At 38.1% G+C, this 12,918-nt stretch overlaps 1 protein-coding gene across 1 annotated transcript in view; it reads left to right on the plus strand.

Annotated features, from left to right (window-relative positions):
• Positions 1 to 12,918, plus strand: part of LOC310820249 (anoctamin-4-like) — a gene marked incomplete at both ends in the record, with an annotated part of 89,269 nt that overhangs the window by 38,963 nt on the left and 37,388 nt on the right. The window contains 7 exons of the mRNA XM_083691831.1: positions 3,776 to 3,907; positions 4,171 to 4,277; positions 5,943 to 5,998; positions 6,227 to 6,348; positions 7,486 to 7,620; positions 10,284 to 10,380; positions 11,422 to 11,482. Coding sequence (XP_083547957.1) covers positions 3,776 to 3,907; positions 4,171 to 4,277; positions 5,943 to 5,998; positions 6,227 to 6,348; positions 7,486 to 7,620; positions 10,284 to 10,380; positions 11,422 to 11,482 — 710 coding nt within the window. The remainder of the gene's footprint in view (positions 1 to 3,775; positions 3,908 to 4,170; positions 4,278 to 5,942; positions 5,999 to 6,226; positions 6,349 to 7,485; positions 7,621 to 10,283; positions 10,381 to 11,421; positions 11,483 to 12,918) is intronic.

Genomic DNA, 12,918 nt, shown 5'->3' on the forward strand with positions numbered 1-12,918 from the left:
AATTTCCCACATAGCCTTATTTTCTCTAAGACCACGTCTTCTATGTCTGCCGACATGTCATTTATACGCTTTCCAATGGTAGAGTTCGAAAGTGGTACCTTTGCGATCTCTTTAGCTGCTTGTGGGCCTATCATTTTGTTTACAATAGCCGTGCAGGCTGGCATTATTACTGATTTGGCAATGGTGTGAGGCTTTTTAGCCTTAGCTATTATTTCGGCTACCAGATAGCTAGCCTCCAGTGCATTGTTTGAGACTTTCGCACACTTGAACATCACCTGCTCCTGTCGGCTGTGTTCGCTTTTCAAACGAACAAAGTATTCCCTACTTTGGTTGGCATGTGATGGGTGATTGGTTGTCAGATGTCTTTTCAACTTGCTGGGTACCATTGCCTGGTTGGACAATTTCATACCACATAACAGGCACAGGGGGAGAGGACATGACAGCTCTCCAGTGAAGATGAATCCAAACGTGAAGTAATTGTCATCATACTGTCGTTTCTTCATCTTGCTGGAGGTGCCTACCTCCTTCACTGACTGACCACACGATGACGATGTTGAGGGCTCAGATTCAGATATATCAGACTGTGGAGCTTTTCTTTTCAAAAACTTGTCCATGCTGCTGGCTAATTAACCGCTGCACAACGCTATGACAACTCATCCGATATCGCGCGCTGTAAATAAAAGTATTTGCCTACGTCATGCAGCCTACTTTCCAAACACTGATTGCAGCGTCGGTAGGCTACTAGAAAATTAATCCGAACTATTTTCTCTGATGTGTGCCTCGATTTACTTAACTGTATGATACAGCTAAAAGAAAGATTCCAAAATGATGCATTCATTTATTTCAATTTCACTATATTAGCCTAGTGTCAGCCACGTTTCTGCGGCACCCCTAAGGATGCCAGACGGCACGCAAGGGTGCCGCGGCACCCCTGTTGAGAAACACTGAGGTAGACAAAGTCAATTCTTACCTTCTTCTTTTTCAAAAGGTTTCTTCCAATTGTGTGGCAAGGCTGCAATCGGTTGATTGTAATTTTGGATTGAGCATACAGTCCCATATTCTTTTAAAAGTTGTTTATGTGACAACACCTCCCTCTGTAACTGGATCCTGGACTTCCTGATGGGCAGACCTGAGGTGGTGAAGGTAGGCAGTATCACCTCATCCACTCTGACTCTCAACACAGGGGCTCCCCAGGGCTGTATGCTCAGCCCCCAACTTTACTCCTTGTTCACCCACGACTGCGTGGCTACGCATATAAAATATAAAAATAAAACACTGAAGAATAGATGACAAGTCAAACATAAGACATACATTTATTCCCAATGATTACTTCTAACAGTTATGGACATGATCAAACAAACTCAACACAAGTGGTCACATGACCAACTAACACAAGTTAACATTACGTTATATCTGACTCCAAAAGATATTTCATGATTAATAATGATTGATAATGCTTTGCTCATCCCTGTGTGACAGACAGTCAATCATATCGGATCCTAGATTCCATTAAAAATACCCAAAATGCTATTTTTACCATGCCCTCAAGTTAAGATAAATCGGATTGCGAAGAGTTTACACTCAGGCCAATATCTGAAGCTGATGACTCACTCTACGTGTCATTAACGATGCAGGTGAACATTAGACATTAAATGGGAGAACCTGGTCACAATTATGTTGTGTTGTATTAACAGAACCTTTATTTAGCGCACAATATCACATTAATGCACATAGGAAGAATGAGAATAGAGTATTATAACAAAATAACCAATTTAACAGTTTCAAAGCAACATATGACTGTAGGTTTTAACCGTACGTTAACATGCGTCAAGGACAACACGGGAGAATGGTGCCCGTGTCTTTTGACTCAAAGAATATCTCGCTGTCCCTCTCCTTAAATATCATTCCCAACAAAGGACAAGGTGTGAGATACATTACAATCACAAGGAAATGGCGAGAGTGCAATTTCTTCAGACACATTACAATCACAAAGGAATTGACAAATGGTGAGAGTCCGACTTCTTCAGGATGTCTACCAGGCTCATTCAACTGTAAATAGTTATACACATTGAAATCAAGGCTGGCGCCACCAAAATCCGTCTACACGCCCAGCTCCAACCCATCATAAAGTTTGCTGATGACACCACTGTGGTTACTTTGATCACCAAAAACAACGAGTCAGCCTACAGGGATGAGGTAAGAGTCCTGGTGGACTGGTGCCAGGACAAAAACCTCTCCCTGAACATCAGCAAAACCAAGGAGCTGATTGTGGACTTCAGGAGGAAGGGGGGGGGGACCACGCCCCCATCCACATGGTGTCTACATCACCGAGGACTTAACATGGTCACACCACACCCACTCTGTGATCAAGACGCCGCGTCAGTGCCTGTTTTTCCTCAGGTGGCTGAGCAAATTCAGCATGGACCCCCAGATCCTTACAAACTTTTATAGATGCACCACAGAGAGTATCCTGATCCTGTATCACTGCCTGGTCCGGCAGCTGCACCACCCTCAACCGTAAGGCTCTTCAGAGGGTGGTGAAAACGGCCCAGTACATCACAGGCCGCAAGCTCAATATGATTGAGTTTAACCAGATTATTTGTTGTAATATTTGATCTGACTGTTCTGGATGATAACATTTAAATTGTAACCAGTTTTGTATGGCTTGTTTTAAGTAGGGTGATACTTTACAGTATTTAATTTTCAATGTACCGAAGATTAGATATAATCTATATAAAGGCAAAAAGGCCCTTTTTAAATAGAGGATGAGCTTCTTTTAGTGATCTAGAGAAGTTTGGGTGTAAATATAGTTTCTGAATGAGAGGTTCAATGCTTTGATATTGAATAACTTCAACCACCCCATGTTCATGTTCATTATATAGTTAGATAAGTTTAAATTTGTCTGGTTTACCATTCCAAATAAACTGAAATCTTCTGGAGTTGGTCGTGGCATAAGTCAATATGTGAGTTGAGATATGACTATAGCGTTAATCAGAGTGATTTTTTCATTGATAGATAGGTATTTACCTCTCCAAGGTTTCACAATCTTGTCTATTTTAGTTAACTTTTTATTGAAATGTATGGTAGTAAGTGACCTAGCAGTGATCTGGATTGTGGACTCAAGAAAAAACTTGAATCATCCGCATACATTGACACCTTTCTGTTCAAGTCCTGAATATCTAACCCCTTGATAATATTATTGGATCTACGATGGCCATAACAAACACATATGGTGACAACGAACAACCTTGTTTAACACCTCTTGATAGTTAAATACTCTCTGAGAAGTATCCATTATTAATTATTTTACACCTGTGGTTGCTATACATGACTTTAACCCATTTTTCAAAGGGAAAAGATTCTCCAGATTCTCCAAAATTAACCTGATATTTAAACCATGTCCACTCTTCATCTCTGTAATTCATGAGTTGCTATGATGAACTTGATTTTGCCAATATGTCTGATAAGGCAAGCTGAAAATGCAAACCATCACCAACCATTCTCTCTCTCATTTTTATTTTAGTGATTATTTGGAGGGAACACCAATAAAGTCAGCACTGTCAGTAAATAATACCAACAGAAGAATGGATCTTTTCAGACATCATGCACAGCTCTTATTACCACCTTGTAGGGTAATTTAGCAGCACTTCACATCTTCACAAAACTCGTTTCTGCTGCAGCAGCTGCATTGAGGTAGACCACATTGTGATGGTAGTATTACCCTTTGAACACTGGCCTACTGTATGTTTTCTTGTGGTGTACTGTGTCTGTCCAGGATGGAAAAGCGATTTAACAAGTTTCGAGAATGGCTGCCCCGGAAGCCCATGAAGTTTGACAACGACACACTCCCTGACCTGGAAGAGAATGAGAGCTTTACCGCCCCCTTCAGTAGATCAAGGATACATCAGTGAGTTTGCTGTATAATGGCTGCATGTATAAATTATCCATAAACAAAGATCTAGGATCATATTACCCTCCCCAAATAAAGGTTAGCTTCTTCCTACTCCTTTATGATAAACTATAGGGTTAGGGTTATGGCTTTCCAAAATGCAAACAGTGTTTAGTTCCTCTACATGCATTTAAGAATCATTCTACATTATAAGATATATTCAAGTGCCAGCAGTGGTAGAATATCCATGGTATGTTGTTCCTTTCTTGTTTTTATGACAGTTTCATCATTCACAACAAAGACACATTCTTCAACAACGCTACCAGAAGTCGCATCGTCCATCACATCTTGCAACGGGTCAAATATGAGGAGGGAAAAAACAAGATGGGTGAGTCGATGTCCACTTTCCTTTAAAAAACAAATAACAGCTACATGCCTCACAGACAAGGTATTTTCTAAGTTGATGTGCGGTAGGAGACCAACTGAGAAACTTAATTGGCAGGTATACGAATACACTGCCCTGCAAGTAATGGGAAAGTGAAGCTTTTTTTCTTCTTTTGGCTCTACACTCCACAAGTTTCGATTTTAAATCAAACAATTACTAGTTTACTAGTAGACTAGTAGATATTGTCAGCTTTTATTTTAATGGTATTTGTGTACATATTGGTTCCACCATTGAGAAATTACAACACTTTTTATACATAGTCCCCCTATTTTAGGGTACCCAAAAGTAATGGCACACGTGGCTTCACAATTGGCTGTGCAGGCATAAGAGAGCTGTCAATGTCTAGTATTGATTCTAGGCTTTGCATTTGCCTTTGGAGACCTATTGGTGTCTGTCAACATGTGGACAAAGAGGTGTCAATGAAAGTCAAGGAAGCCATTATTAGGCAGAAAAATCTGAAACTATCAGAAACATAGCCAAAACCTTAGGATTGCCAAAATCAATAGTTTGGAACATCATTAAAAAGGAAAAAAAAACACTGGTGTAAGCCAAGAAAGACTTGTGGATTAACGAAGAATGCTCACTCATAATTAAGAAAACCCCCAAAAGAACTGTCCCACAGATTAGGAACACTCTCCAGGAGGGAGGCGTGAATGTTTCAGAGACTACCATCTGCAGAATATGTCACCAGCCAAACACTTCACTACAAGGTGCAAACCACTAGTTATCCTCAAAAGGGATGGTCAGGTTACAGTTTGCTAAAAAGTACTTAAAAAGCCTGCAGAGGTCTGGAAAAAGACCTTGTGGACAGATACGATTTATATGATCATTTACCAGAGTGATTGCAAGAGGAAAGTTGGGAGAAAAAAGGATTTGCCCAAGATTTACATCATCATCTGTGAAATATGGTGCAGGGCATGTATAGCTGCTACTAGAAGTTGCTAACTTGTCTTAATTGATGATTGTAACTTCTGACGGCAGCAGCAGAATGTATTCTTAATACAGAAACATCTTGTCTGCTCGAGTGCAAGCAAATGCCTCCAAATTCATTGGATAGCTCTTCATCATACAGTAAGACAATGACCCAAAACATACTGCCTAGTTAGCATAGTTTTTCAGGGCCAAAAAGTGGAAAGGTCTTGTCAAGTGGAAAGTGGAAAGGTCAAGTCAACCTTCAGATTTAAATCCAATTGAACATGCATTTAATTTCCTGACGATAAGATTTTAGGCAAAAATACTTCAAAACAAACAACAGCTTAAGATTGGCTCCAGTACAGGCACTTCAGGCAGTTATTGCATGCAAAGGATTGTTGACCAAATACTAAACATTAGTGCTTAATTTGGACATTTGATGAATTTGTCCCATTACTTTTGGGTACCCTGAAATAGGGGGACTACGCATAAAAAGTGTTGTAATTTCTGAATGGTGAAACCAATATGTACACAAATACCTGAGAATCTCTTGTTTGATTTAAAATACAAACTTTTGGAGTATAAAGCCAAAAGAACGAAAAATGCGTCACTGTCCCATTACTTACGCAGGGCACTGTATATCCCATGTAAATAGTCCCGAAAAAAATTGTCCTTTTTGTTTTGTTTATGATCCAGGGCTAAATCGTCTTTTGAGCAATACTTCTTACGAGGCTGCTTTTCCCCTTCATGAGGTAATTCTGTACAGAATAATATTCATTATTAATTCACACTTGGAAGAGAATAGTGCTACCAAGTCTGCATACTTTTCACTCTGTATGTGTACACAGATGGGTCAGAATGTGTTTTTGTATATTTGTGTGCTGGTATGCATTTTACTGTGTGTTTGTGTGTGTGTGTGTGTGTGTGTGTGTGTGTGTGTGTGTGTGTGTGTGTGTGTGTGTGTGCGTGCGCACATACAGGGCAGCTACAGAAGTAAGAACTCCATCCGGACGCATGGGGCAGAGAACCACCGGCACTTGCTGTATGAGTGCTGGGCCTGGTGGGGTGTTTGGTACAAGTACCAGCCACTGGACCTCATAAGGTACAGTACTGCATTTAATAGACTGTATAGAACAACAATAATATATGCCATTTAGCAGACACTTTTATCCAAAGCGACTAACAGTACAGTGAGTGCATGCATTTATTTGTTCATATACTGTATATACAGTGCCCTGCATAAGTAATGTGAAGCATTTTTTTGTAGTTTGGATTTGAAATCAGATAATGAATAATAACTATGAGGTTAAAGTTGAGATTTTCAGCTTGTATTTGTGCACATATTTGTTTCACCATTCAGAAATTACAACACATTTTATGCATAGTCCCCCTATTTCAGGTTACCCAAAAATGAAGGGGTATACCTTGTGGGGTATAACCTTGTTTTAGAAAAAATATGCAGCTCAGCATAAAGTCTGCATTTTGGATAAATATTGTTGTTGTTATTATTATTATTATTATTATTATTATTAATAATAATAATAATAATAAACTTTATTTATACAGAGGTGTCCAACTGAGACCAATGTCTCTTTTTCAGGGGATACATTACATTACAATACTTTACATAAAAATGACATGGCATTAACCTACATTACAAACAATTTACACATTTTTTTAAAATTTATTTATTTATTTCCTGATTACAAAATATATACACATCACTATTATTTACATCAAGATTTTAAAAGGACACAATTTACACTGGCAATACAACATTTTTTACAGACAACAATCAATTATAACAAGAGTACTCCTCCACTGAGGAATCCTTCATCAAGGTCCTGAAATGGCCCAATGATACTAAAGCAATCCTGAAAATTTATTGCTAGCTTCGTATTATAGTCCTCTGCATAGGGAGAAAGATACATACCGCACAGATAACCTCATGCTACTATTTCCCAAATAGTTTTGCCTATAAACTACACTTTTGTAGGCAACTTACCTGTAACTTACCTGGCTTCCTGGTTGCTAACTTAAGTGTAACACAATGTTTACTGTGTTATTTACTGTGTGTCTGCCATTTTGCACTTACAGATTTAACGTTGTATTTAGTTTAAAGTGTGACCAAGAACTCTGCCATAAGCTGAGCACCAGTACCATTCATTGGCCTGACAAATGTGTTGTTATTTTATTCTAGTTGTTTACCTTTCCATTTGTCCCTTGGGTTCTGTCTTAGGCGGTATTTCGGGGAGAAGATTGGACTGTATTTTGCCTGGCTAGGCTGGTACACTGGGATGCTGTTTCCCGCAGCGCTGGTTGGACTGATGGTCTTCCTCTATGGACTGTTCACCCTCGAACACTGCCAGGTCAGGTAATGTGACCCCATCCGACCTCAGACAGCGTCTACATAGCTAACAGCTTATGTTCACAGAACGTTTAAGGACGCTTCCATCTGGTTCCAACTTGGTCGTATCATAGCCTAATAGGTGAGTGCTCTCTGAGGTTTGTAAGGTGTTTATTCAAACATGAAATTCTAGAACCAGGGAGACTGATCTTTCAGTAGAGAGCCTACGTGGGTGCAGACTTTCTGATATGTTGTATTTGGTATGTCATGCATGGTTGGAATAAAAGCCTATATCCACATAAGCCCTCTGCTGATAAAATGTGCCACCTCTGTTTGAGAGACATTGCAACAATGTCAGAAATATGGGATGGATCTGGTTTGTCACAAAGGTAATCCCCCTTCTATGTTCTGCAAATTGTTAGCTGCTTTTCAATGTCTCCTTTCCTTGCCCTCATGACTACTGATCCTAGTGGTGGGTGCAGGCTAAATGGTGTAAACCTCTCATCTCATTTCCTGTCAGTGGTCAAGGAAATGAAAGTTACAAGGAAAGAAAGCCAAATTATCACTAAATGAATAGTTGTGGTACTGTTCTCTTTACGTTACTGTTTCCATTGATATTTGCCTAGTATTTACTATCAATTGGTGAATCCCAAAAAACAATTTTACCATCTAATTTTTACTAAATGCCTAGTAATTTCGGTACTATGAAATTAAGTCCTATCAGTATGTTAGTCATTTGGCAGCATTGACGCAGGCTGATCAGCCCAATCTCTTCACAAAAAAGTCTATACTTTGACTTAATTCCTTGAATTAAAAATGTCGGTATGTTTAAAATTTTGAAATGTGAAAATGTACATTTTCTAACTAAATGTTATATTTTTTACATATTAAAAGCCATGTCCGTTATGCTTATATTTTGTAATTAAAATGTCTAAAATCAGATGTTTTTCTGGTGATCTTGTGGACGATCTGTACTACAATGTCTTTATGTAGACTTATACCCAGTCAGCAGAGAAATGACAGCCCATATCTAGTCCATGTCTGTTTTCTACCGGCATCCTGATGTGGCTCAAGTACAACTTTGTTCCTTGGGCTAGAAGTGGGTCGGCTCTGGCTGCCATTCCTAAGCCTTATCTTTGCCATGAAAGCACCGTGCCTTGGCCGGTATGTGAATGTGGCCCAGTTATCACTTGATAAATGTGACTTGAATCATAATTTTTAGTCGCTTGTGCCCCTAAACATATTTGGAGTTTTGATGACTGTTGAGAATCTCGGTTTTCTAACCAAATTCGTGTCTCAACTCCCAATACTGAGCAGGCTGTGATAGCTAAATTGTAATTCCAGACGGCCAGTTAGCTAGCCAGTGAGTTTACAGTTAGTGCAGTTGTGAGCAGGCTAGCAACTGATCTCAAACTGTATGCTCTATCCACCTTATCATTTAAGGCATGAAAAGTATTTTGATGTTTTGACACACATAGGCTTTGCTATCTTAACATTAATACTACTACTAAAATGTCACTATTGTAGATTTGTTTAAGTAGGGTGCCAGGAGACATTTTGTAAAATTGGAGATTGGAGAGCGCATGATTATGATTTCACCTTTAAAACAAAGAGAAATGGGTAGAAAACATGTTGTCCTAGTGAAATATGTTAAAATCCCAAAAGAGCCGGTTACAATGTGTAGACTAGTCGTAACTCAAACAATAAATCTGTCTTCTATAAATCTATTTTCATGTTTTTCTACAGCAAATCCAAGACCTTGAAACTAGCAGTTGTGCAAACTTAACAGTGCCTATACATTATTTTAACTGATTTCAAACAACAGTAACTACCGATTTATATTGAGTTTTCGTGGTTTGGTAACATAAGTAGCAATCCTATAGAAAGCAATTGGAGAGCGCATGAGTATCACAAATTAGGATCTTATTTTATCAGTGATGTTTTTTAATCTTCAGATCTTCAAATTGGTTCCACGTCCTACAGGACAGGTCGGTGGAGGCTCTAATTGTCACGTAGAAATGATGCCATCTGTCATAAGACAATGGAATTATGGATCAGTGCTCTACCAAGCAATTCAAGAGGTAAACGATTAGCAATAAACATCTGTAATCTATCTTTAAAGTCAGATATTGCATTTAAGATGATTAAGCCAACACGTTAGACAGGATTTTTTTTTAAATTATGATTTGAGATATATATGTTGTAAAATCACCTTGAATTTGCATTTAAAGAAAAAACATTTTAATACAAAGTTTATGCATTTGTGATATGGCTTTCACAATGTCAATTTAAGGCATTTTACAAAATGTTTCCTGGCACCCTACTTAAACAAATCTACAATAATGACATTTTAGTAGTAGTATTAATATTAAGATAGCAAAGCCTATGTGTGTCAAAACATCAAAATAAAGTCATTTTAGTAGATGGTCTAAAATCACCCTAAAAAATGCCTACCTTTAGATATTTAATCACTTAGCCTCCCTGACATGGCTTTTAAAAATGGTAAAAACAAGACATTTAATAAAATGTATACATTTCAAAATGTCAAACATACAAATGTTTTATTTTCATGGAATTATTTCAATGTATAGATGTTTTTTTATGATATTGTGATATTTGTGCACTGCCAGACACAAATACTTACTAATGAGTGTACTGACTCAGACTAAAGGTTATCTGTGATTCTACAGTAAACAAATCTGCCGGGCCAGTGACATCATCATGTGCCCCATATGTGACGAGTACTGCCCCTACCTGAGACTCTCAGACAGCTGCATCTATGCTAAGGTAAACTTATTATTCAAATAAGTCAAGGGCCATTGCATGCATTACAATGAGCCCGTCCTCCGATTTCTACCTCCACTAGCTTTCCCTGGTGTCATAGGATGTTGAGATGAATTTCAATTCAGGACATAAATAGAAATTACAGTTCAATCATTGCAAATAGGGTTAGGGTTAGGGTTTATTTATTTTCAGTGATTTAAAAATGTTCAAAATGAAATTAAAATCACTTCCTGAATTGAAATGCTTGAGTGCCACAGTGTAATACAACTATTATTTGGTTATTTTGTGTTGAGCTAGGCAGGAAAAAAATAAGGCACACAGGCTATCCAGAACCAGTGTTGGTCTTGTCCAAATAGTTTTGATGACCAAACAGTATGTAGGCAGTATGACGCCAAATATCCATAAAAAGTGAAAGATATTGTATGCCAAACATTTTCTCTATAACTATGGAAAGCTAACATGTTTACAACAACAAAGAATTAGCAGGTAAACTTTTTGAGCTTGCTTCTGGAGAAAACGTTTGGCAAATGATCCTCATTTGCTTTCCTAAGCTATCTGAGAACAGGGCTAAGTTGTGTACAGTAGGTGTTTGATCTTAATGCATGTCGATACACACCATGTTTTCTGAGCTTTACACTGGAAAAGTTAGACGTTTCAACATACTCACTTTAGACTGCATCTATTTTTTTGCAGTTATTCAGCTAGTCACTGATCTGAATAGAACATTGTAACCAATCACTTAATTGTAGTCCGTTGTAGATCGCTGCAGTTTTTTACTCGTACAATAGATACAAAGTTCTCCTGGTTGATCAAGCAATGAATATGTGCGCATATGTTTCATACACATTGTCCTGATGTGTAAAGCAAGTCTGGAAAATGTCATCACTTTTCCATGTTTCAGTGCAGAAACAAGTGGGTATCACAAAAGCCCACAGAGACTACTAGCATATTGGCTAAAAGGCTGGCCCCATTCTGACAGTATCAAGGACGTTAAAAGGGTTTTAGAGCAAAAGTGATGAGTTCTTATGTTTTTCTTGGCTTTAGGTCACCCATCTTTTTGATAATGGAGCAACAGTTTTCTTTGCTGTTTTCATGGCTGTGTGGGGTAAGTTTTATTGTGATTTAGTTTGGTGCCCTCTCCTGTGAAAATGTTAGAAGTCTAATGATCAGAATCATTGTGAAATTAAATAATTCTAATATGTTAAAAGAAATGCATGTTACCAGGGATCACCAAAACAATATGCCTCATATGCCTCATATGCCTCATATGCCACAAATATGTTTTTTGTTTAATCTTACGGTATAAAAAACATGACATAAAAAGGCACCCCTTGCTAAAAATGTTTTGGGTCCAAGCATCATCAAGAGGCTAACTATTTTTGGAAGACATATCATAATGGTCCCTCATATGTATTCATACAATAACCACCAGCAGAAGTCACTAAAACTAATACTATTCATTTTAAGATAAATGTTCTCATTAATTTGGCAGCAAATATGGATTCATGCCAACCTAAAGTGTTCTAGGTCTACTTCAGTCTACTTCACAAGGTCCCAGGGTATTAAAGGTTTCCATAGACTATCGGTGCAGGCCCTATCATCAAAGCAGTAGGATCCAGACATAGCAGGTGAGTGCAGAGCAGCAGATTGTGCAACCTCCACATCATAATGGCAGTAGCTCTGTTGATTCCCACACTTCAAGTCCCCTGGAAGATGGATAATGGAAGGTACTGAAACACATGAAAGACATTTGTATTAAAGCAGCTGTTTACAAACTTTTCCCAATATACTTATCTTTACACTGAGAAGCAAATTCACCAAAGCATTGCAGGGCTTCTTTTGTGCTTGTTAAACTGTCGCAATAATCGGAAGAAAATTCATCTCATTCACAAACCCCCCACAGCAGATGGAAAATGCACCAAAATGCGTTGCCAGGAAAATAGAGATTAGTGTGCCATTGTGATCATGCATATTTAAATTGTGTTTTTCCCCCCCAAAAAATTATTTGATGTAAATTAGGCTCCTTACAGAGGGTGCCCAATTGACAAAAGTTTTGGCACATTTTTGGTAACATAGTTGAATTTGAATTTACAGTATCCACTTTGGAGATATTTGTATTCAGACCTATCTTACTACAGTGTGCAACATGCTCTTTAAGTTGACATATTTAATACATTTAATTCAATGCCCAAAATCCCACCCACTGGGTGACTGACGGATTTGTTCAAAGTTCAATTTCTCTGCTGTGGCATACGATTAAAATATATGGAGAAATGCATTCAGAATATTACGGAGATCAGTGAAATATTTGTCTAAATTTCTACAACAAGGTAAGTAGATTTGAATCGCTCTAATATTGTGGTTTGTAAATTATGCATGAAACCTATAGAAAAATAGGTTTGGAGAGCCGTTATGCATGCGTGGAATACAGAAGATGGAGAATTTAATCATCCCGTATTTCTTACATTTTCTTACAACAGTGGAAAGAAAAAACCTGTATGTCATATTGATGTGATTTGACATGAAAAGCCGACTTGAAAG

Source organism: Argentina silus (genome assembly GCF_951799395.1).
Source record: "Argentina silus genome assembly, chromosome: 20".
NCBI lineage: Eukaryota > Metazoa > Chordata > Actinopteri > Argentiniformes > Argentinidae > Argentina > Argentina silus.